The sequence below is a fragment of the Anomaloglossus baeobatrachus genome, chromosome 11 (assembly GCF_048569485.1).
Source record: "Anomaloglossus baeobatrachus isolate aAnoBae1 chromosome 11, aAnoBae1.hap1, whole genome shotgun sequence".
NCBI classification, from domain to species: domain Eukaryota; kingdom Metazoa; phylum Chordata; class Amphibia; order Anura; family Aromobatidae; genus Anomaloglossus; species Anomaloglossus baeobatrachus.
Genome location: NC_134363.1, coordinates 128,533,347 through 128,558,455, shown reverse-complemented (window position 1 = coordinate 128,558,455; position 25,109 = coordinate 128,533,347). Strand labels below are relative to the sequence as shown.

General features: G+C 42.0%; 1 protein-coding gene across 5 annotated transcripts in view; it reads left to right on the top strand.

Moving 5' to 3' along the window:
* CAMTA1 (calmodulin binding transcription activator 1) overlaps positions 1 to 25,109 on the top strand; it is a 2,097,701-nt gene that overhangs the window by 1,616,640 nt on the left and 455,952 nt on the right. For all 5 annotated transcript variants that reach the window (XM_075328219.1, XM_075328220.1, XM_075328218.1 and 2 more), the window contains exon 6: positions 15,228 to 15,381. In XM_075328219.1, coding sequence (XP_075184334.1) covers positions 15,228 to 15,381 — 154 coding nt within the window. The remainder of the gene's footprint in view (positions 1 to 15,227; positions 15,382 to 25,109) is intronic.

Below are 25,109 nucleotides of genomic sequence, written 5' to 3'. Positions count from 1 at the left end.
AGATGTGACCTTCTATGGCCAGAAACCACATGACTGTCTGTCACATTTGACATACCCATAAAACTTTCACTTCCAAAGCAGTAACCAACCTTGTTCCCAGACATTACTGAACTACAAAGGGCCCTTAAAATGGTCTTGTGCAAGGACCACTCAGGAGCTGACAAAGACAGAAGAGGGCCCCTGTGCAAAAATAATACATGGTCCCTTTTCAGTCCAATATCTCATCTTAAAGCCCAATATCATCTGCCTCGATGTTGGTAGTGGGCCCCTATATGGCTGGACAGATTGCACCAATGGTATATTTGCCTCTGGGACCAAATGGTATGGTAGCATGAGCTATAATCAGAGAATACTATAGGATTTTAACTATGGGGTCATGTCTACTCTACAGACCTTCAGCCATATAGGAAGAACACAATGGTGAACTTCTAGAAGAGTTAGGGGTACTTTGCACGTTGCAACATCACTAGCATCGGCTAGCGATGCCGAGCGCGATAGTACCCGCCCCCGTCACACATGCGATATGTGGTGATTGCTGCCGTAGGGAACATTATCACTACAGCAGTGTCACACGCAGTGGCGTAACTAGAGTGCGATGGGCCCCGGTGCGAAATTTAGACCTGGGCTCCTCTCCGGTTGTTGGTCAGTAGAGTTCTAAGATATATATTATATATATATATATATATATATATATATATGATCCACAATGAAGAGATGAAAGGTCGCACTCCAAAGGTCGAATAAAATATTTTTCTTTTTATTCCACGATCACATCAGGGGTACAGGTAGTGAGGGAGGATGAGGGTGTGCCACGTCCGACGTGGCACACCCTCATCCTCCCTCACTACCTGTACCCCTGATGTGATCGTGGAATAAAAAGAAAAATATTTTATTCGACCTTTGGAGTGCGACCTTTCATCTCTTCATTGTGGATCTTGTATCGCCTTTGCTTTGGGACACGCACCCAGGTCTCCACCTGCCTGAAAGCACAGCTTTGTCAGCCATACAGGGATCAGCGGTGCCCGGTATCCTCCACTCAGCTTTATATATATATATATATATATATATATATATATATATACATCCAGTGCATACACACACGCTAGGCTGGGATAAAATATATATGTGTATATATATATATATATATATATATATATATATATAATATGTATACATATATACACACACCAGGATAGGCCCACACCCTGGGTGATAAATATATGTCCCAATAGGGCCCAGTCTGGAAGACAAATATATATATTTGTCTCCCAGACTGGGCCCTATTGTGACATATATTTGTCCCCCAGGGTGTGGGCTTATCCTAATTATGTATATATATATATATATATATATATATATATATATATATATATATATTATCCCAGCCTAGTGTGTGTATATCTGGGATTTTATACAGGCTGGCCCCTACGCTACTATATATATATATATATATATATATATATATATAGAGATATGTCCCCATACTGCATTGAACAAATAAAGCCTTCAAACTCACCTGCTTCAGGGTTCTCCTGGTGGCCCCAGTGCCGACGGATCAGAGCAGTCTCATCGCGCGCGCAAGATATCAAAGTCCCGGCGCTTTGCTGTGACGTCACCACGCTGGGACTCTGATGTCCTGCGTGTGCGCTCATGCAGCAGTGCAGGGAAATCATATTTCCCAGCACTACCGCAGAGGTTAACTACATCGGCGCGCTGTATGCGCCGATATAGTTAACAGTAGCGCAGCTCCGGTTGGGCATCCTCTGAGCACGGGCCCCTTCCTCCCCCGGTAGCTGCACTACTGTTTGAAAGTAAAGTAACAGCTGAGAGGAGCCGGCTGTTTCTCTGAACGGCGGGCGCCGGCCGCGGGCCCCAAACCTGCCCGGGCCCGGTCACAGTGACGACTGTTGCGACCGCGGTCGTTACTACCCTGCTCACACGCACATACCTGCTCGGAGACGTCGCTGTGACTGTCGAAATATCCCGCCTTCAAGGGGGAGACACGTTCAGCATCACAGCAACGTCACCGCGATGTCACTAATCGGCCGGCCAATAGAAGCGGAGGGGCGGAGATGAGTGGGACGTAACATCCCGTCCACCTTCTCCCTTCCGCATTGCCGGCGGGACGCATGTAAGAAGATGTTTGTCGCTCCTACGGGTTTACACACAGCGATGTGTGGACCTGCAGGAACAACAAACTACATCGTACCTGCGGTCGACCCGACATTATGAAAATGTCCGACACAGATCACCGATTTTCGACGCTTTTGCGATCGTTTATCGGCGCATCTAGGATTTACACGTTGCAATGTCGTTACTGGCGCCAGATGTGCATCACTAACAACGTGACCTTGACGATATTCCGGATGCAATGTTGCAGTGTGTAAAGTACCCCTTAGGCTTGTTCACATTGAGTTTCGCCCTTGCGTCATTAGCTCCATTGGTGATGACTTTTGAAGCATTGGAAAATGGAATTATGACAAGGCGATTGACTGTAATGGTGCAAATGGTGTCAGCATAAACATCCTAATCCTATTTTTCAAGACTTCAGACATAAGTCCCAATGGAGCCACTAAGAGGCGCCATGAACATTACCATAATCTGAAGACATTAAAAGAGAGCAGACTGCATGGCAAAGAAGAAGGAGGGGTCCAGCTTGGATGTGACTTCGTGTGGGGTGCATGACACATACTGGTTCCTTCATGCTGGTGTCCATCGCCCCACTGGCAGTCGTCATAGACAGTTAGTAACACAAAAGACTGTAGCTCACTTAGCCAACCAGAAACGTTCACTTTATTTCTTCACACTGTCATGACAGACATGGCCTCCTTTTCCTTTTTTTCTCTTAGTGTGGGGTATTGTTCCTTGGCTTGTCCCACCCACCACTATTTTGGACCTTGCCCTCAAGCTCCAGGGTCTGTGCCTCTTTTCCACATCTGCCACTCCCCCAGGGCCATTGTCACCACCCGGCGCACCCAGGCAAGAGCCGGGGCCCTGGACAAACGGGGGGCCCACTCGCTGTTGAGGACACCGTCAGCGCTGCTTGCCCGCCCAACGGTGTTCCCAGCGTATCTATATGTATAGATAAAATTAAAACAAGGAGCGCATTTGTAGGGTCACAATGTAAGCGGTGAGAACAAATAACTGAAATTTGCTCACCTGATAAGGTTGTGCAGCCCTCGCACAACCCCGGTAAAACGCATGAGTATTACATACTTGCGCTGTCAGGGACTGAATCCAGGAGATTCTTCCAGGAGGTTAGCCACTACTGCCGTGCCAGGCAGGGTCGAGGTCTCCTGCAGCTGGAGAGTTTCTACAGGGAAGCCTTCCAAGAGGAAAACCTCCCGTGCGGCCGGTCCGGAGGAGTCACTGGGTATCAGTGTTCCTGGTTGCGAGTTTAGCCTCGGTCTAAGCAGCTCTTGCCGTGAGGCCCCAAAGGAGAAGATAGCTATCAGAAAGGATGATGCACGGTCTGATGGAGCGCTCTGGAGGCCACAGGGATGTAAGGTGGTTCACCTGATGAAGATATTGGCCTATATCGAAACGCGTTGTGGTTTATGTAAATTAATAAAAACCATTGAACTTTTACATCCCTGTGGCCTCCATAGCGCTCCATCAGACCGTGCATCATCCTTTCTGATGATTTATGGGGCCCGGGTCAGGGCCAGCTTCAGGTTTTCATGGGCCCCAGGCGAAAGAGTCTCAGTGGGCACACGGGAGAGAGACCGCACAGGGGGAGAAGAGAGAGCACATGGGGGAGAAGAGAGAGAGCGTGGGGAAGAGACTGCACATGGGGGAGAAGAAAGAGCACATGGGGGACAGACCGCATAGGGCGGAGAAGAGAGAGTGCATGGGGGTAGAGAGAGTGCATAAGGGGGGATTATATTTACAGGGATTGTTTTAACTATATATACTGTATATATATGCACATACACACACACACATATATATATATATATATATATATATATATATATACAGTGGAACCTTGGTTTAAGAGTAACTTGGTTTGAGAGAGTTTTGCTATATCTATATCTTATATCTATATCTTTATCTATATTTATATATATATTCAGCCTGCAACTTCTATATATTATAATTATGCATTGTGGTATGTGCTAAAGGGGCCTAATGGGACTCATTCGTCCAAGGCCTACGAAATCCTGGAGCCAGCACTGCACTCCCCTCTTAACTCTATCCTTTCCTACTCTGCTGCGATCTCAACCCAGCCACTAGGTGGCACACTCTGGTAATAGTCCCGACTCTGTTACATCTGGAACCTGCACCCAGCTAGCAGCATTCACATATTAACATATATAATACAATTGGTATATCACATAGCATACATAACATAACCAGTACAGGGGCAAGTCCATCTACTACCAAGAGCAAAAAGAGTACAGGCCCCCCTAAAGTGCCTGGTTTTGCCACTGAGGGCCGGATCGGGGCTGTTTGTCATGGCAGGATCTCTGTTTTGCAACATTTTGGATGAACTTTTGTGCACAATTGTTGTCTTCTTTTCCCATTCAGCTGTAACAATTCTGTAGCAGGGGAGATTCAATTATTTGGTAAGAACTGATTTCTCAAATGACTAGCTATTGAAAAGAAACATCTATATTTCTGCACCCAGTCAGTGTCATTAAGTAGCGAAAATAGCAGCTAATGAAATATTTTATTGGAATGTTACATCAGTAAAAGGCTGTTTTTGACTAATGAAGGTCAATTGTGACCAAATCATTTGTAGACTTTCCTAAGAGGACATCTGATTGACTGTAATATTGGCCGCAGTTACTGTACGAGTCAGGTAAATCACGACCTGACATTTCAAAGATATTTTACATGGCTTGGAAATTTCTTATAAATAAATTTGGTTATAGGGAAAAAAAGGCAATATTATATAGAAATCTGATATTGGCCTCTATTCGGCAGGTCTTCCGCTCTTGGTAAACTACAGCCCCCAATCTCTGACTCCCAAGTTTCTGCTGGGAACTAAATAAATACATAATTGAAAAAAAATAATGTGGGTCCCCCCCAGTTTTTATAACCAGTCAAAGCAGATAGCTGGGGGCTGATATTTCCTGTGATCCTCTGGAAAAATACTCAAGTTTCCTATTGATTTCCATTATACTCGTTAATGGAGTCAAGCCCGTCCGAGTGTCTGACCAGCGGGATTAGAGTACTGAGCACTCGAGCATTTTAGTGCTCACTCATCAATAGTGCCAACCAATATTCTGACTCTTCCTGTTACTTTTTTTTGCCATGGTACTAGGGCAATCAGGAAGAGCCAGGATAAGTACCAGGATTGGCACATCTAATGGCACATCAAACAGTGGCCGGCAGCTGACATCGGCATCCCCGTGACTAAAGGCAGTGCATGACAGTGACATCATGTGTTGCTGTAGTACAGATGCCAATGACAGCTGTGACAGCTGCCGGCCACTATGCGCTGGCTACAGAGGAGGATGCAGTGCAATGTGTGTACCGGGGAGGAGGAGTACAACAGAGTTATTTTTCTTGTGCTAGAGCCAGAACAGATACATATACACATATTTACCAGAATAGGAACATGTAAACCAGGAGGGGAATGTGTATACCAGGATGGGGACATGTATAGCAGAAAGGGAGACATGTATACCAGGAAGGGGCCCAGGATAAGGACATGTATACGAGGATGGTGACAAATATACCAGGAAGGGGGGCCAGATGGGGACATATATACCAGGAAGGGGCGGGCCTAAGATAAGGACATGTATACCAGGATGGGGGCATATATACCAGGAAGGGGCCTAGGATAAGGACATGTATACCAGGATAGGGAAATATATACCAGGAAGGGGACCTAGGATAAGGACATGTATACCAGGATAGGGAAATATATACCAGGAAGGGGCCTAAGATTGGGACATACAGTATATACCAGGAAGGGGCCCAGGGGAAGGGGCCTACGATAAGGATATATATACCAGAATGGGGACATATATATCAGAAAGGGGCTTAGGATAATGTCATATAAACCAGGATGGGAACAAATATACCAGGATGAGGCCTAGGATGGGGGATATATAGATCAGGATGGGTCCACGATGTGGGGACATATTTACCACGAAGCAGCCCAGGATGAGGGCATACATACCAGTAAAGGGCCTAGGATAAGGACATGTATACCAGGATGGGGATATATACCCGTAAGAGACCTAGGATGGGGACATGAAATGTGATGATCCTGATAAGGGAGAATTACTCCGAAATGCGTTGAATAAAGTCACACATCAAAGATTCAGAATTCACTTTCTATGCACAGCAGCGCGTCTTTTAACCCTTTCCACGCCCCTAATTGAAGTATCTTCGATATGCAGAGCTGCAGCAGCTGTCCATCCAAGGATTTTTTCAGTGGTTGTGTCTGACACAAACCCCTCCAAGTGAGCAAAACCGTATCATAAGTTTCACCTTGTATCACACATTAGACCCTATTGCGCTTGTTTTCTCCTCATTTAGCACTTTTGTTTTCCATGGAAGGAGTTGTCAAATTTAAAACATGAAGTTTTAAATATCCTGTAAGGGCATTCTATGTCAATGGGAGTGGGGGGTTCCTTCAATCAGGACCCTCATCTATTAGAGTACAGAGCTATTATAATATGCATTTCACTCCCTGGGGACCCGGCATGTCCATCTTTTTGATGAGCAGCTCATTGCTTTCAATCGGCTGTGTAATTCTTCATTTGGCCTGTGGGGGCACTGTAGTGATAGCGAAACACCTGCTGTGGGTTTTCCCAACAGAATACAAGTGATTTTTGAGAGATTGAGGATCTGTGATCATTTATTGCCTGGGGACCCAACTAACAAAAAAAAGACTGCAAAGTGTGAGATTCCTTTACATCTTGAAGGACCCAAGTGCTCATAATATTATAATATATGATGTTGAGATACAAGTCTATATAGTAAATCTGTTGCTGTTCACTATGCCATTTCAGCATTAAAGATATAACCGTGCTCTTAGAAGTATTCTATCTACTTGCCATTTATATAAAGAAGGCACTATTCTTACCGGTGGAGAATAAGCGACATGACTTTGTGCTGCCTTAGGAAATAACAATGAATCAAAACGCCTTAACTGATTACAGAACACATTTCTTGCGGTAATGTACCATCCAGTACTTCAAATAGCAGCCATTTGCAGAGATGTCACTTTGGAGATTGACGTGTAATCGTGCGAACATTCTGCTTAGGGTTAAAGTATATAATAAGGGTTTTCTTCTCTGAAACAGATTTTTTACCATTTTAAGAGGACTATATAATCTGCAAGTCTATAATTTGTTTAAAGGGGACATACCATCATTTTACTATTATTAGAAGTAGTAGGAGTAATAATAATATCAAAAATAATAATAATTACACAAATAATGATTTTTTGTATATACAGTGGATTGTATAAGTTTAGTCACCCCTGGTCAAAATTACTGTTATTGTGCACAGTTAAGCAAGCTGAAGGATAAATGATCTCTAGAAGGCCAAAAGTTAAAGATTACACATTTCCTTTGTATTTTAGGCAAAAATAATATTGTGTGTATATACATATACTGTACCATGAGATAGGCGGTTTACACTGCCGAAACGCGTTGTCCGCGGTTGTGTGTGTCCTGCGTATATTAATTGTCTCCAGCTCTGTACATTTTTAACTTTTTTTCAATAAATTTGCCAACATTTTTTATTGCTATCTGGACTTCCCGAGTGTTTGCTGGTTCCATTCCTATTTTATTCATATACTGCGTATATATATATATATATATATATATATATATATATATATATATACTGCTCAAAAAAATAAAGGGAACACTTAAACAACAAAATGATATTTTATAGTTCCCTTTATTTTTTGAGCAATATATATATATATATATATATATATATATATATATATATATATATTTATATATATATATACATTCATATATATATATATATTTAAATATATATATATATATGTATATATATATATATATATATATATATATATATATATAGTTATATGTATATTTTTTCATCTTTTCCATTTTCAAATTTACAAAAAGGAAAAGGGTCCGATTCAACATTTTGGACATCCTTGAAGCTCTGTGTGCTTAGATAGCTTTGACCAAGGTTTCAGACCTTAATTAGCCAATTAGGGTTATGGCTTGTTCACTATCATCATTAGGAAAGGCCAGGTGATGCAAATTTCACAAATTTATAAAATCCCAGCCTCCTCTAACCTTATGCCAAAAAACAGCAGCCATGGGTTCTTCTAAGCAGCTGCCTAGCACTCTGAAAATGAAAAAGGTGGAGGACCACAAAGCAGGTGAAGGCTATAAGAAGATAGTAAAGCGTTTACAAGTTTCCCTTTCCTCAGTTCAAAATATAATTAAGTCTTCAGTGTAGGAGGAGAAAAAGGGGTTAAACCCGCGCAATCCGCCAAATAAGATGTAGAGATGTTGATAGTTTAATCACTCTTTTATTCCATAGGTCTACGCGTTTCAAGGTGCAGGGACCTCTTCCTCAGGACCAGAAAATCAACATGTTGATTTTCTGGTCCTGAGGAAGAGGTCCCTGCACCTTGAAACGCGTAGACCTATGGAATAAAAGAGTGATTAAACTATCAACATCTCTACATCTTATTTGGCGGATTGCGTGGGTTTAACCCCTTTTTCTCCTCCTACATTGAAGACTTCCTCACGTGGGGCCGCGGCAGCCGCCATTATCCTATGCTATCTACGGTGGTTGTGACCCTTCACAACCATTTTTGGTGAGTGTATTTATCTATATACTAACCTGTACTTATCTGGTAAAACAATATCAGCGCTTCTGTTTTTTAGCGCTATTACCAAAATATATTTAACAAATGGCAGCTCACAGGAACAGTGGAGATCAAGATAAGGTCTGGAAAACCAAGCAAAATTTCTGTGAGAGCTGCTCGTAGGATTGCTAGAGAGGCAAATCACGACCACCACTTAACTGCAAAAGATCTTCAGGAAGACTTAGCAGACTGGAGCTGTTGTACATTATTTTACTGTTCATAGGCACTTACACAAATATGGTCTTCATGGAAGAGTCATCAGAAGAAAACCTCTCCTGTGTCTTCACCATAAAACTCAACTTCAAAAGTATACAAAAACATCTAAACAAGGGTGATACATTTTGGAATCATCCTATGGACCGATGAGGTAAAAATAGAATCTTTGGCCACAATTATCAAAGGTATGTGTGGGGAAAAAAGGACACATAATTTCAGGAAAAGAATATCTCACCAACCATTAAGCATGGGGGTGGATCAATCATGCTTTGGGGTTGTGTAGCAGCCAATGGCACGGGGAACATTTCACGGGTAGAAGAAAGAATGGATTCAATGAAATTTGAACAGATTATTGATGAAAACATAACACAGTCTGTAAAAAAGCTGAAGTTGAAAAAAGGATGGCTTCTACAAATGGATAATGATCCTAAGCACATGGCAAAATCCACAAAAGGTGACCTCAAAAGGTGCAAGCCAAAGGTTTTACAATGGTCCTCACAGTCCACTGATCTGAACATCAGTGCAAATCTGTGGCTAGACCTCAAAAGAGCAGTGTACGAGCCAGGAATCTCACAGAACTGGAAGATGTCTCTAAGGAAGAGCTGTGCATGCAAGACGAGCCAGGAATTTCGCAGAACTGGAAGACGTCTCCAAGGAAAAGCAGTGCATACAAGATGAGCCAGGAATCTCACAGAACTGGAAGATGTCTCCAAGGAAAAGCACTGCATGCAAGACGAGCCAGGAATCTCACAGAACTGGAAGAATTTTCCAAGGAAGAGCAGCACATGCAAGAGAAGCTCGGAATGTCACAGAACTGGAAGACGTCTCCAAGGAAAAGCAGTGCATGCAAGACGACCCAGAAATCTCACAGAACTGAAAAACTTGTCCAAGGAAGAATGTATGAAAATTAGGGATGATCGAATTCCTCAATTATTCGACATCGCAAATATTTGCCAAATAGGTCGCCGTAATTTGACTATTCGCAAATATTTGATGCGCAATGTAAGGGGCACTTTGCACACTGCGACATCGCAGCCCGATGCTGCGATGCCGAGTGCGATAGTGCCCGCCCCCGTCGCAGCAGCGATATGTGGTGATAGCTGGCGTAGCGAAAGTTATCGCTACGCCAGCTTCACACACACACTCACCTGCCGTGCGACGTCCCTGTGGCCGGCGACCCGCCTCCTTGTTAAGGGGGCGGGTCGTGCGGCGTCACTGCGACGTCACACGGCTGGCGGCCAATCAGAGCGGAGGGGCGGAGATGAGCAGGATGTAAACATCCTGCCCACCTCCTTCCTTCCGCATATCCTACGGAAGCCGCAGTGAGGCCGGTAGGAGACGTTCCTCGCTCCTGCGACTTCACACACAACGATGTGTGCTGCCGCAGGAGCGAGGAACAACATCGGACCGTCGCGTCAGCGTAATCATGGATTACGCCGACGCTGCACCGATGATACGATTACGACGCTTTTGCGCTCGTTAATCGTATCATCCAGCCTTTACACACTGCGATGTCGCATGCGATGCCGGAAGTGCGTCATTTTCAATTTGACCCCACCGACATCGCACCTGCGATGTCGCAGTGTGCAAAGTGCCCCTGAGTCTATGGGAAACCCGAATAACAACTATTTGGAACTATTAGGGCTTCCCATAGACTTACATTGCGCATTGAATATTCACATAGCGGCGACCTATTCCTCGGATATTCGCGAAGCCGAATATTTGTGGATTCGATCATCCCTATTTATCACCAACGTGAGAAACATCTGTTGTGTAGTCTCCAAGTTTTTACCTGCCCAATTGTTTATGGGTTATTGAATCAAGGATACACTTGCTGGCTTTATAATTTACAGTTCTTCATTGTAAAGTAATAACATCAGAATTTCATTCAAAATAGAGGGGTAGAGAAATGGGGATGTATGGATGGATGGATAGGTGGGTGGGTGAATGGATGGATGGATGGATGGATGGATGGATGGATAGGTGGGTGGGTGAATGGATGGGTGGATGGATGGGTGGATGGATAGGTGGGTGGGTGAATGGATGGGTGGATGGATGGATGGGTGGATGGATGGATGGATGGATAGGTGGGTGGGTGAATGGATGGATGGATGGATAGGTGGGTGGGTGAATGGATGGGTGGATGGATGGATGGGTGGATGGATGCATGGATGGATGGATGGATAGGTGGGTGGGTGAATGGATGGATGGATGGATGGGTGGATTTTTGGATGGATGGATGGATGGGTAGGTGGATGGGTGGGTGGATGGATGGATGGATGGATGGGTAGGTGGATGGGTGGGTGGGTGAATGGATGGATGGGTGGGTGGGTGGATGGATGGATGGGGATGGATGGATGCTTGGATGGATGAATGGATGGATGGATGGATGCATGGATGGATGGATGAATGGATGGATGGGTAAGTGGATGGATGGATGGGTGGGTAGATGGATGGATGGATGGATGGATGGATGGGGGGGTGGATGGATGGATGGATGGATGGATGGGTGGGTGGATGGATGGGTGAGTGGATGGATGGATGGATGGGTGGGTAGATGGATGGATGGATGGATGGATGGATGGATGGGTGGGTGGGTGGATGGATGGATGGATGGATGGGTGAGTGGATGAATGAATGGATGGAAAATTAGATCAAAGGAAAAAAGGGCAGTAATCCAAACATATCTTCTCTATCTTTACCAGCTCTGAGAACAAGATGTAGCATTCAAACATGTTGTAAATATGTAAGGAATGGATGATGTGGACATACAGATCAGGAAAGTTCCAATATTAACATTTAATCTAATGGCACTGGCGCCTCGAGCATTTTGGTGGCCAAACAATTTAAACAACATGTTAAAAAAAAACCTCTTTCCAGTCTAATGTATTCCCGGAAACTCGGCTATCAAGTGTCACTAAATGTGAACTGAGAGAAGTAAATACACTCCGAGCATAACAGGATCATCCAGTCCTCAATGAGCTTTTTAGGTCAAAATGTCTTAAAATACAACATCTGGTGAAAAGAATGTCAGATTGTAAGTACAGTGACATGTATACTGCAGTTCTTAAATAAAGCTAAAATTATGGTTGAAGAGTTCTCATGTATAAAAAGAGCAGACATCAACAAAATCAAATCAGACATGAATATTCTTCAAAGAATCATTCAGTGCAAGGCAATATTTTACTAGATATATTATCTTACCTATAGGGGCTGTATTATATTTGTTTATTCTTGTACATAGGGGCAGTATTATAGTAGTTATATTCTTGTACATAGGAGCAGTATTATAGTAGTTATATTCTTGTACATAGGGGCTGTATTATATTTGTTTATTCTTGTACATAGGGGCAGTATTATAGTAGTTATATTCTTGTACATAGGAGCAGTATTATAGTAGTTATTTTCTTGTACATAGGGGCTGTATTATAGTAGTTATATTCTTGTACATAGGGGTAGTATTATAGTAGCTACCGTATATTCTTGTACATGGGGCAGTATTATAGTAGTTATATTCTTGTACATGGGGCAGTATTATGGTAGTTATATTCTTGTACATAGGGGCAGTATTATAGTAGTTATGTTCTTGTATATAGGGGTAGCATTATAGTAGTTATATTCTTGTACATAGGGGCAGTATTATAGTAGTTATATTCTTGTACATAGAAGCAGTATTATAGTAGTTATATTCTTGTACATAGGGGCAGCATTATAGTAGTTATATTCTTGTACATGGGGGCAGTATTATAGTAGTTATATTCTTGTACATAGGGGCAGTATTATAGTAGTTATATTCTTGTACATAGGAGGCAGTATTATAGTAGTTATATTCTTGTACATGGGGGCAGTATTATAGTAGTTATATTCTTGTACATACGAGCAGTATTATAGTAGTTATATTCTTGTACATAGGAGCAGTATTATCGTAGTTATATTCTTGTACATAGGGGCAGTATTATAGTAGTTATATTCTTGTACATAGAGGGCAGTATTATAGTAGTTATATTCTTGTACATACAAGCAGTATTATAGTAGTTATATTCTTGTACATAGGAGCAGTATTATAATAGTTATATTCTTTTACATAGGGGCAGTATTATAGTAGTTATATTCTTGTGCACAGGAGCAGTATTATAGTAGTTATATTCTTGTACATGGGGCAGTATTACAGTGATTATATTCTTGTACATAGGGGTCAGTATTATAGTAGTTATATTCTTGTACATAGGGGCAGTATTATAGTAGTTATATTCTTGTACATAGAGGGCAGTATTATAGTAGTTATATTCTTGCACATAGAGGGCAGTATTATAGTAGTTATATTCTTGCGCATAGAGGGCAGTATTATAATAGTTAGATTTTTATGTTATGTGACTGGTCTCATTGTATAATATTTTCTCCCAACATGTTATTATTATTATTGCATTTCTTCTTTTTATTTCTAAATGAGTAACATAGTAGCACACTGATAAGCTGGCGAGGGCTATAGATATCGCAACTGCATGTTTGTTATTGTGTCTCTTGCAGTTTCCATGGAAACCCACAAATATATTATTATTGCTTCAGCCTATTAAAGGGAATCATTCAGGAAAAGTAAACATTAGTCTGGTGTTTGCACTAATGAAGCCCGTGTCAGTGGGATGTAATTGTGGCAGATCACTATTTTCGTTAAAAAGTTGGAATTTAGGAATTAAGATAAGTGGGTATTGCGGGATTAGCTGAAAGTAATAATTATCTATAATTTTAGCAAAGAATTTGGAGAGAAGTAATTTTGAAAATGATGAGGTTTGGTTTCATTAGTTACATTAAATCAAAGCCGCTCAATGAACTTTTGGATGTGGCTCTTCTTGATCTATTGTAAAGTACGGTGGGGGCAGTTGGCATTTTTTGCTAGAAATAGTAACGAAAATATTATTTTTCACCCTGTTACAAAATAGTTATAGGAAGTACCATTATTATTATTATAAGAAATTAGCCTATAACTTATTATTTATGGAGTACCTCCCCTTCAAATAAGTGTCATGCGGTGTTCATCTCTGCACACACCTGCTGGCACGGAGTCGTCGGACATTGTTCACACTACACAGTCTGACAAGCAACCTGAGGCTTCTGGTTTGTTCAGCCTGAGCCGGACGTCGGCTGATTTAGGTTCACACTAGTCTTCAGCTCTGCAGGAGTTAATTCCTGCAGACTGGTGAGCAGCACCTATGAGATCAGGTTGCTAATTGCCTAGTGCACCTGTCTCCTCCATATTTAAGGCATGGCTCCCTTCCTGTATGTGCTGATGATCACCTCAGCTTTTAGCTCCTGCGATCCCGGTCTTGGTGCTCTTTCTGTTTATGGTGATCCGTGTTGCGCTTCTGAGTGGTGTGAACCTTCCCCTGCTGTGCATTACTTCCTTCCCTTTTTTCCGTTGTTTCACAGTACACATATTGTCTCTCCTGTGTGTTTTGAGTTTATTGTGTTCGAGTTTCCATTCTCTCAGGCCGTGTCATTTTGTGGAGTTTTGTCTTTGTGTTTTCTGGCCCGCCCCAAAGGTGTGGGAGAAGTGGACTAAGATCAGGGCTCGGACAGGAGTTAGGGTCACACTGGAGGCTCAGACCTGGTTACCATCAAGCCTACCTCTGAGATAAGGGACAGCACAGGGACTTTTATCTGAGGGCCACCCTACGGTCACCTGTACCGTGACACCCCATTACAATACGCACTACAACTCCAGTCAGCCTCTTTACATGCTCCACCTAATCAGAATGAAAAGGCAAGAAATGTCCAGGATTTAATTGCTGTGGAACAAGGACATAGTATTATTTGGAGGCTCTTGACCCAACCACATGCTCCACACAGATCTGATAACATGATTCTAGTGTCACTTGAGAACAGATTATTGATCGTATTTGACGTCATTCAGAAACTTCCCGCTATGTGGAGCAAAAGTACGGTAGATATTTTTAGTACTGGTTTCAGATATCATATCATCTTTTGTGCAATTTATCCTTCATGGATGACTTACGAAAAAAAGAAGCTTTTCACTGTATCACTAGCCATTCATTATTGTTTATGTGATTACTGTAGTTCACAATTTTTTAGTCGTTTGTTAACTTTTCTTTTACAGATGTTCGGTGAAAATCAAGGCGAGAACATGGTGAAATAACATTTCTTTTTCCTGTATTTTTTTTTGCAGAATCCTGACATTGTATTGGTGCATTACTTGAATGTCCCAGCCATAGAGGATTGTGGGAAGCCATGTGGTCCTATTCTTTGTTCAATCAACACAGACAAGAAGGAGTGGGCAAAATGGACAAAGGAAGAACTAATAGGACAGCTGAAACCTATGTGTAAGTAGTCTACCTGCTCATAGACCAGTCTTGATGTTTCACGTAGTATGTCCTCTAATATTTGGTGCCATAACAAACTTTAGAGCAAATATTTCTATGCCGTGATGTTGAGAACTGAACTTTTGGATAATGACAATGGTTGAAATGCAAATATAGAGAAAGTGTAGAACCATCATATACAAGTGCATCTCAATAAATTAGAATATCATCAAAAAGTTAATTTATTTCAGTAATTCAATACAAAAAAGTGAAAAACATATCTTATCTAGAGTCATTACACATATAGGGATCTATTTCTATATATTATATAGAGTCATTACACACAGAGGGATCTATTTCTATATATTATATAGAGCCATTACACACAGAGGGATCTATTTCTATATATTATATAGAGTAATTACACACAGAGGGATCTATTTCTATATATTATATATAGTCATTACACACAGAGGGATCTATTCCTATATATTATATAGTCATTACACACAGAGGGATCTATTTCTATATATTATATAGAGTCATTACACACAGAGGGATCTATTCCTATATATTATATAGAGTCATTACACACAGAGTGATCTATTCCTATATATTATATAGAGTCATTACACACAGAGTGATCTATTCCTATATATTATATAGAGTCATTACACATAGAGGGATCTATTTCTATATATTATATAGAGTCATTACACATAGAGGGATCTATTTCTATATATTATATAGAGTCATTACACACAGAGGGATCTATTTCTATATATTATATAGAGCCATTACACACAGAGGGATCTATTTCTATATATTATATAGAGTAATTACACACAGAGGGATCTATTTCTATATATTATATATAGTCATTACACACAGAGGGATCTATTCCTATATATTATATAGTCATTACACACAGAGGGATCTATTTCTATATATTATATAGAGTCATTACACACAGAGGGATCTATTCCTATATATTATATAGAGTCATTACACACAGAGTGATCTATTCCTTTATATTATATAGAGTCATTACACACAGAGTGATCTATTCCTATATATTATATAGAGTCATTACACACAGAGGGATCTATTTCTATATATTATATAGAGTTATTACACACAAAGGGATCTATTCCTATATATTATATATAGTCATTACACACAGAGGGATCTATTTCTATATATTATATATAGTCATTACACACAGAGAGATCTATTCCTATATATTATATATAGTCATTACACACAGAGGGATCTATTTCTATATATTATAGAGTCATTACACACAAAGGGATCTATTTCTATGTATTACGGTATATAGAGTCATTACACACAGAGGGATCTATTTCTATATATTATATAGAGTCATTACACACAGAGGGATCTACTTCTATATATTATATAGAGTCATTACACAGATAGGGATCTATTTCTATATATTATATAGAGTCATTACACACAGAGGGATCTATGTCAACTGTTTATTTATGTTAATGTTGATGATTATAGCTTACAGCCAAAGAAAACACAAAAGTCATTATCTTATAAAATTAGAATAATTATCACAAAACACCTACAAAGGCTTCCTAAGCATTTAAAATTGTCCCTTAGTCTTGTTCAGAAGGCTACACAATCATGGGGACAACTGCTGACTTGACAGATGTCCAGAAGGCAGTCATTGACACACTCCACAAGGAGGGTAAGCCACAAAAGGTCATTGCTAAAGAAGCTGGCTTTTTGATTAACTTTTTGATAATATTCTAATTTATTGAGATACACTTGTATATACAAGTAGGAAACACCAAAGTTAAAAGTGTTGTTCAGGATTAGATTATTGTAGGATTCGATGTCGATGATTGATTATTTCCAAAAACAGCCAGGCCTGTCCATAGGTTGTATTCAGTTAAAAGAAACAGAAAAACACAGAGTGCTACATTGAGCAGAAATTTTGGTTAAGGTTTGGATAGCAGTCAGGCATAAATAAGTACTTAAAAATACCTATCACCAGTCTCGGGCTGCTCTTTTTACTTAAAGGGAATGCCCACTAATCAGACAGCCCCTACTCATTCTCCTTGCTCACACCCGTAAAAATAAATAAGCCTATACTCACTTCCGGTGCGGCCGAGGTTCCAGCGATGTCTGAAGTTGAGTTCCTGGGGCCCACGTGACATTGTTATGACATGTGAGCCCTGTGACCAATCTGCACCCGACATCTGTTTCCTTGCCTTTGGACACTTGAGCAAGATGTGAGTGCAGCGCTGATCTCCTGCTCAAATGTCCGAAGGCGGGGACAAGAAACCCGGTGCCGATTGGTTGCCGGGCTCTCATTTTATAACAATATCACATGCGCCCCTGGTACGTGATTCAGACATCGCTGGAACAGCGGTCGCATTGGAGGTGAGTATAGGCTAATTTATTTTGAAGGGGTCAAACAAAGGGAATGAGAAGGGGTTGTCCAAGTAGTGTAAAACCCCTTTAAGAAAAGGATGAGACTCCTCCAACTAGTGATTTTTCAAATAATACTCAACAGCAAAAGTGGTTACAAGGGTTCCTAATGTCCCACTAAAGGATGTGAATTGCTAGCAAAATTCAGGTCAGAATTTCCGGGCGGTGGCATCCCGACATGCAGAGCGGAATCCCACAACCCTATGTGGGCACCATCACTGTGAAAGAGTGAGATCCCGCACTTTATTAATTTCATTGCACTAGAACTTTTACTTTGCACTGCTGCATATTTTGCTAAGCTTTTACTGAGCAGTAGCCTCATTTCACCTGTTATTATTTTGTCGTTGCTTAGTAAAGTGTGCATCAGCGCTGGGTTAGTGCAAAGAGCAAGAACCCGCCATAACGTGAGATCTTTCTCCTTCATGGCAAAGAGGGCAACAGAGAACTGTGGAATCCAGCCCTGCAGATCAGAATCCCAAAACCAAGAAGTTCAGACCCAACTTTTTCTAGTTGGGTCCTTCAAGAGGGCATTGATGACCAGTTTTGCTGATGAGTGTTTTTTTTAGAAAAAAACAAACACCAATCTGACGTTGTCCTTTATTTTCTTAAATAAAAAAGGCATCTCCAGACCGTTGGTAGTTACTCTTAGGCTATGTGCCCACGCTGCGGAAAATGTGCGTTTTTTGCCTCGGATTTCTCGCGGAAAAGCCGCGGATTTTCCAGAAATCTGCAGCACAGCTACTCCCCAGCTATTTCTATGGCATTTGGGAAATGCTGTGCCAATGCTGCAGATTTTTCCGCAGTGGAAATCGTGCAGATTTTCGTGCGGAAAAATCTGCAGCATGTCAATTATTGTTGCGGATTTCTCCGCAGGGTCCCATATACTTACCTGCTTCACCGGAGTCACTTTCTCCGTCCGGTGTGCAGGAGCGCGGTGAATCCAGGTATAGAAAGGAAGAGGTGGGTGGAGCCTGCACGAGCTCCGGTCATGTGACAGCCGGAGCCTAGTTCAGGCCCGCCCACCTTCTCCTGCAGACGCTGAGAGAATGACCCGGCTGCCGGAAAGAGAGGTGCTGCATGATGGAGGTAAGTATGAACTCCCCCGATCACTGCAGCACTTGTTCTGCATTGAGGATGCAGTGCTGAAGCCATGGTACTGTATCCTCAATGCAGAATGCCCGCACCATATCCGCAGGACATTCCGCAACATGGAAACAGACAAAAGTTGTGGTGCTGTTTCCTGGGAGCACCTGCGGAATGTCCTGCGGATATATCCGCAGGACACTGTCCCCGTGGGCACATAGCCTAAAGGGCCATGCTCAATAACAGGTCTAAGGTCAGAAGCCAGGAGGGAACATACAAGGTTCAGGGAGACATGGTCAGGAAGAGGTCCGAGGTCAGAAGCCAAGATCAGAACACTTACACCAGACAGGAGCCAAGAGCACACTGAGCAAACAGGAAGAACGATTGGCGAAGTTCAGACAGTGCAAGCCCAGTAAAGAAACAGAGCACTCACCAGGAACGAGATGCATCTGTAAAGACACCTCACAAAACCAGCGTGGACCCTAGTATTGAAAGCCAACCTGTCAGCAAGTGCACAAGCCACAAAAGGTCATTGCTAAAGAAGCTGGCTTTTTGATTAACTTTTTGATAATATTCTAATTTATTGAGATACACTTGTATATGCAAGTAGGAAACACCAAAGTTAAAAGTGTTGTTCAGGATTAGATTATTGTAGGATTAGATTTCCATGATTGATTATTTCCAAAAACAGCCAGGCCTGTCCATAGGTTGTATTCAGTTAAAAGAAACAGAAAAACACAGAGTGCTACATTGAGCAGAAATTTTGGTTAAGGTTTGGATAGCAGTCAGGCATAAATAAGTACTTAAAAATACCTATCACCAGTCTCGGGCTGCTCTTTTTACTTAAAGGGAATGCCCACTAATCAGACAGCCCCTACTCATTCTCCTTGCTCACACCCATAAAAATAAATAAGCCTATACTCACTTCCGGTGCGGCCGAGGTTCCAGCGATGTCTGAAGTTGAGTTCCTGGGGCCCACGTGACATTGTTATGACATGTGAGCCCTGTGACCAATCTGCACCCGGCATCTGTTTCCTTGCCTTTGGACACTTGAGCAAGATGTGAGTGCAGCGCTGATCTCCTGCTCAAATGTCCGAAGGCGGGGACAAGAAACCCGGTGCCGATTGGTTGCCGGGCTCTCATTTTATAACAATATCACATGCGCCCCGGGTACATGATTCAGACATCGCTGGAACAGCGGTCGCATTGGAGGTGAGTATAGGCTAATTTATTTTGAAGGGGTCAAACAAAGGGAATGAGAAGGGGTTGTCCAAGTAGTGTAAAACCCCTTTAAGAAAAGGATGAGACTCCTCCAACTAGTGATTTTTCAAATAATACTCAACAGCAAAAGTGGTCACAAGGGTTCCTAATGTCCCACTAAAGGATGTGAATTGCTAGCAAAATTCAGGTCAGAATTTCCGGGCGGTTTGGTTAAGGTTTGGATAGCAGTCAGGCATAAATAAGTACTTAAAAATACCTATCACCAGTCTGGGGCTGCTCTTTTTACTTAAAAGGAATGCCCACTAATCAGACAGCCCCTACAGAGCATTTTCAAATGCAAAATGCTCCGCACAGCGAAACCATGACACATAGGTTATATGCGGAATTGCTGCTTAACCCATGAACAGGTGTTGAAGTGTTTCTGGAAGCCAAGTTTTTCTAATCCTGGACAATCCCTTTAATGTGCTTCTTTCTATTACACACACACACACACATACAAGTTATAATAATTTAGGGTACCGCTCCTTTAAACATTTGATATTGTGTACAGTATATCATTTTTTTTTTCTCTGTAAAAAAAAATCATGTTTTAAAGAAAAAAAAATGTTTCCAGACGCTAAAATTGCCATATTGATGCTTTAATAATCATGTTCATTGAAATCCTCTCCGAATGCTGCTTCTTACCTTGTCTGGGATCGGGAACGCTCCGCTGGCTTTCAGTGCACAAACAGCACAGTGAACTGAATGTTAATGCTGATTGCAAACTAACATGCAGAGGAGCGCAGCTCTTGTATCAGCTACTTGCTAGAACAATGTAACAAAAATCTGGAATAAATTAAATTGCAAGTAAACTTAATCATTACTTTTTTGAAAACAGAAGGAAAATCCATAGCTTTGAACCTATTATTAAATTGCAGTTAACAGGACCGGTTACCCCTGGGGCATCCAATACTTCAGTGTTTTATATAAGCTTCTGCAAGAACTTTTTATTAATTAGCTCTTTTGAAAAGTTTACCAAGTAACCGTGATTTTGTGCAGAAGTTTGTGAAAGGCGCTTTCTAGATGCCAAAAAACATATTTGTTAAATTATTAATGCCCCTTCTATGATCAGCAATTTTCTTCTATTGTATTCGCCTTATAACATAAGCCGATGAAGGCGGCTATGATGGCTGTAAGGTTTTTTTTTCCCTGCATTATTACTTATTGGGTAGACACCACAGGTCCCATATGCCTTCTAACCTACTAGCATGGACATGTGTGGGTTAAAAATGCCTACCTATGGTTACATCCCTGTCTATGTCTAATAATATTGTGAAAAAGCAAAGTATAAAAAAAGGGTTTATAACTTACTTTTTCAGTATGCTAATAAGCGCTGGGACTAGTCACAAGGGCGTTGCTTCGCCCCGACTAGTCTGCCCCCTTATCTTCGTATCACTCCCCTGTGGGTATGATACCATTATTTCAATGAACCACCGTCATCGCCGGCTCATGGAAATATTGCGCATGCGTGCGTCTCATTCCCGACTTCAGAGGCACTCTGTGTATGATCGGAAGCATAAGAGACTTTGGACCATGCTCAGTGCGCTTGTGAAGCCAACAAGTGTACACCCGGCTAAGGAGACCAAGCAATGCAGCGGGAATGAGATGTGCGCATGCAAGAGATTTCCATGAGCTGGCGGTGACACCCTGTGGGCGTGATTGTGAAGGGGTGTACAGCAGAGCAAGGAGAGACAACAGGCCGAGGATGATCCAACAGGTTTACTAACAGGAATAGAGGAACAGCACACGACAAGTCCAAATAAAACAGATTCGGGGCACCTCCTGATAATCCAAAGTGCCAGATCACGACGTAATAGTCCTTTTCAGAGTCCCAGAAATCCCACACAATCCACTGGATGGCGAGATCTGTCCACAGAATCAGATCTCGCTCCCTTCCTCTTCAAAGCTCAGCTCCCAACTGCACTTAGAAACAGGAGTGTATTGTCTGAGCTCGTGGGCCCGCCCCTCAAAGGTAGGGGTCTATGCAATGGTTGGGCCCACTAGAAGATTCTAGAAGGTTGGCTCCGCGATGTCTACAGGTTTGTGTAGTTGGCGTTATCCACTGCTGACGAAACAATGGGAAGTTCCCCTGGCTGTGTGGACAAGAGATAATTGCATTATGGGCCCAGAGACACAGGAGATGGGGGGAAGGTATGGTTACTTACATCCCAAGACATTTCAAAGTGTTCAGTAAGTACAACCAAAGGAAAGTTACATCACATCCTGACATAGTATTACAGCAAATACAGTGAGAAGGTAAAATACATCACATGGCATCTTATACAAAAAATATGGGATGGAGAAAAGCACATACATCATGACAGTGATACCATGATTTCAATGATCAACCGTTACCGCCAGTTCATGGATATATCACGCATGCATGCGTCTCATTCCCGGCTTCAGAATTCTCTGCACTTGGTCGGAAGCGCAGGAGACTTTGAATCATGCGCAGTGCACTTGTGAAGCAGACAAGCGTACACCTGGCTAAGGAGACCAAATGACCCTTCAGGAATCAGATACGTGCATCCGTGAGATTTCCATGGGCCAGTAGTGGCGCCCTGTGGGCGTGATACCATGATTTTAATGAGCCAACATCACTACTGGCTCATGGAAATCTCACGCATGCGTGCATCTCATTCCCGGCTTCAGAGGCACTCTGTGCATGGTCGGAAGCACAAGAGACTTTGTATCATGCGCAGTGCGTTTGTGAAGCCAACAAGTGTACACCCGGCAACGCTGCGGGAATGAGATGTGCACATGCACGAGATTTCCCTGAGCTGGTGGTGACACCCCATGGGCGTGATACTATGATTTCAATGAGCAACCGTTACCGCCAGCTCATGGAAATATCACGTATGCATGAGTCTCATTCCGGCTTCAGAATGCTCTGCACATGATCGGAAACGCAGGAGACTTCGGATTATGTGCAGTGCACTTTTGAAGCAGACAAGCGTACACCCTGTGGGCGTGATACCATGATTTCAATGAGCCAACGTCACTACCGGCTCATGGAAATCTCACGCATGTGTGCATCTCATTCCTGGCTTCAGATGTGCTGTGTGGATGATCGGAAGCACCGGAGTCTTCGGATCATGCACAGTGCACTTGTGAAGCTGACAGGCATACAACCTCCTAAGGAGACCAAACGACGCTGCAGGAATCAGATATGTGCATGCGCAAATTTTCATGGGTCGGCGGTGACGCCCTGTGGGCGTGATGTTATGATTACAATGAGCCGACGTCACTGCCGACCCACGGAAATCTCGCACATGCGCACATCTCATTCCCCATTCCCGCAGTGTCACTTGGTCTCCTTAGCCGAGTGTACACTTGTTGGCTTTACAAGTGCACTGCGCATGATCCGAAGTTTCAAGCGCTTCAGACCATGCGTAGAGCACATCTGAATCTGAGAATGAGACACATGCATGCGCAAGATTTCCATGAACCAGTAGTGACATAGGCTCATTGAAATCATAGTATCACGCGCACATGGGCGTGACATCACGGAAAGAGGGCCGACTAGTCGGGGCAATGCAATGCCCTTGCGACAAGTCTCAGCGCTTATTATCATAGGAAAAATGCAAGTTCTGAACCACTTTTTTATATTTTGATTTTTCACAATATGATTAGACAGGGACGGTTAGGCAGGGATTTGTAACCCACATATGTTTCTGCTGCTAGGTTAGTAGGCATACGGGACCTGACAGGTTCACTTTAAAGACATGTGACTTCTTTATTTAGTTGATTTGCTTTTCCCTACTATAAGTTGCCAATGTATGTAAAGCGCTATGGAATTAACAGCGGTATATAAATGAATAAATATTATTATTATTATTAATAATAATAATAATAATAATAATAATAATGAGATAAAACAATATAGGAGGGTTGATTACATAATCTAATAGAGGGGACCCCAATTTTTTTTTGTTACAAAATAATATTTAAATGGAATGCAAAAGGGTGGTCATGAGCACCAGCTCCCATTGCCCCCACAATTAAATCACCAATGAGTTACCACAATAGCCCATCATAGTCCTTTGAAGATCAGATACATTAATGAGCTTCAAAGGAGACTAAAGGTGGCTTTACACACTGCAACATCGCAAACGACATCGCTGTAACGTCACCGGTTTTGTGACGTTATAGCGACCTCCCCAGCGACATTGCAGTGTGTGAAACACATCAGCGACCTGGCCCCTGCTGTGAGGTCGCTGATCGCTACAAATCGTTCAGGACCATTCTTTGGTCCTTTGTTTCCCGCTGTGCAGCATGATCGCTAGAAAGTCTCAGTGTGTAAAGGGGACTTTACAGCGACTTCGTTAGCAACTTCCCTTTCAAAAAGCTGCTTTACAACGTCCCCAATGACTAGCTAGGTCGCTCTGCAGGTCCGGATCACTGTTGCGTCGTTGGCCAGGTTTGCCTGTTTGACAGCTCACCAGAGACTTTGTAGCGATCCCGGCCAGGTTGGGATCGCTGGTGGGATCGCTAGAAAGTCTCAGTGTGTAAAGGGGACTTGAGAGTGTCACTATATACTACTTTATTAAATAATATATTAATTTGATTCACCCACCCACCATTAAAAATAAAAAAATGTATAAAAATTAAAAACAAACATATTTGGTATCTTCGCATTTGTAAAAGTCCAGTCTGTTAAAATATATGATTAATTGAATCATAAACACCGAGAAGAGAATACAAGCCGTAATTGCGGTTTTTCAAGCAACACAAAAAATGCAATAAGAAGTGATGAAAATGTTGTATCTGCTCTATAACAGTATCAATAATGCCATAATCTTGTAATAAATCTGTGAAATACACATACACCATAGTATATAATGTATATTGGTATACATCGAATTTTAATATATTTATTAGCTTATAAGTGCCACCATCACTGCATATATAACAAAACCTCCCTTAAAATTATATACTGTACT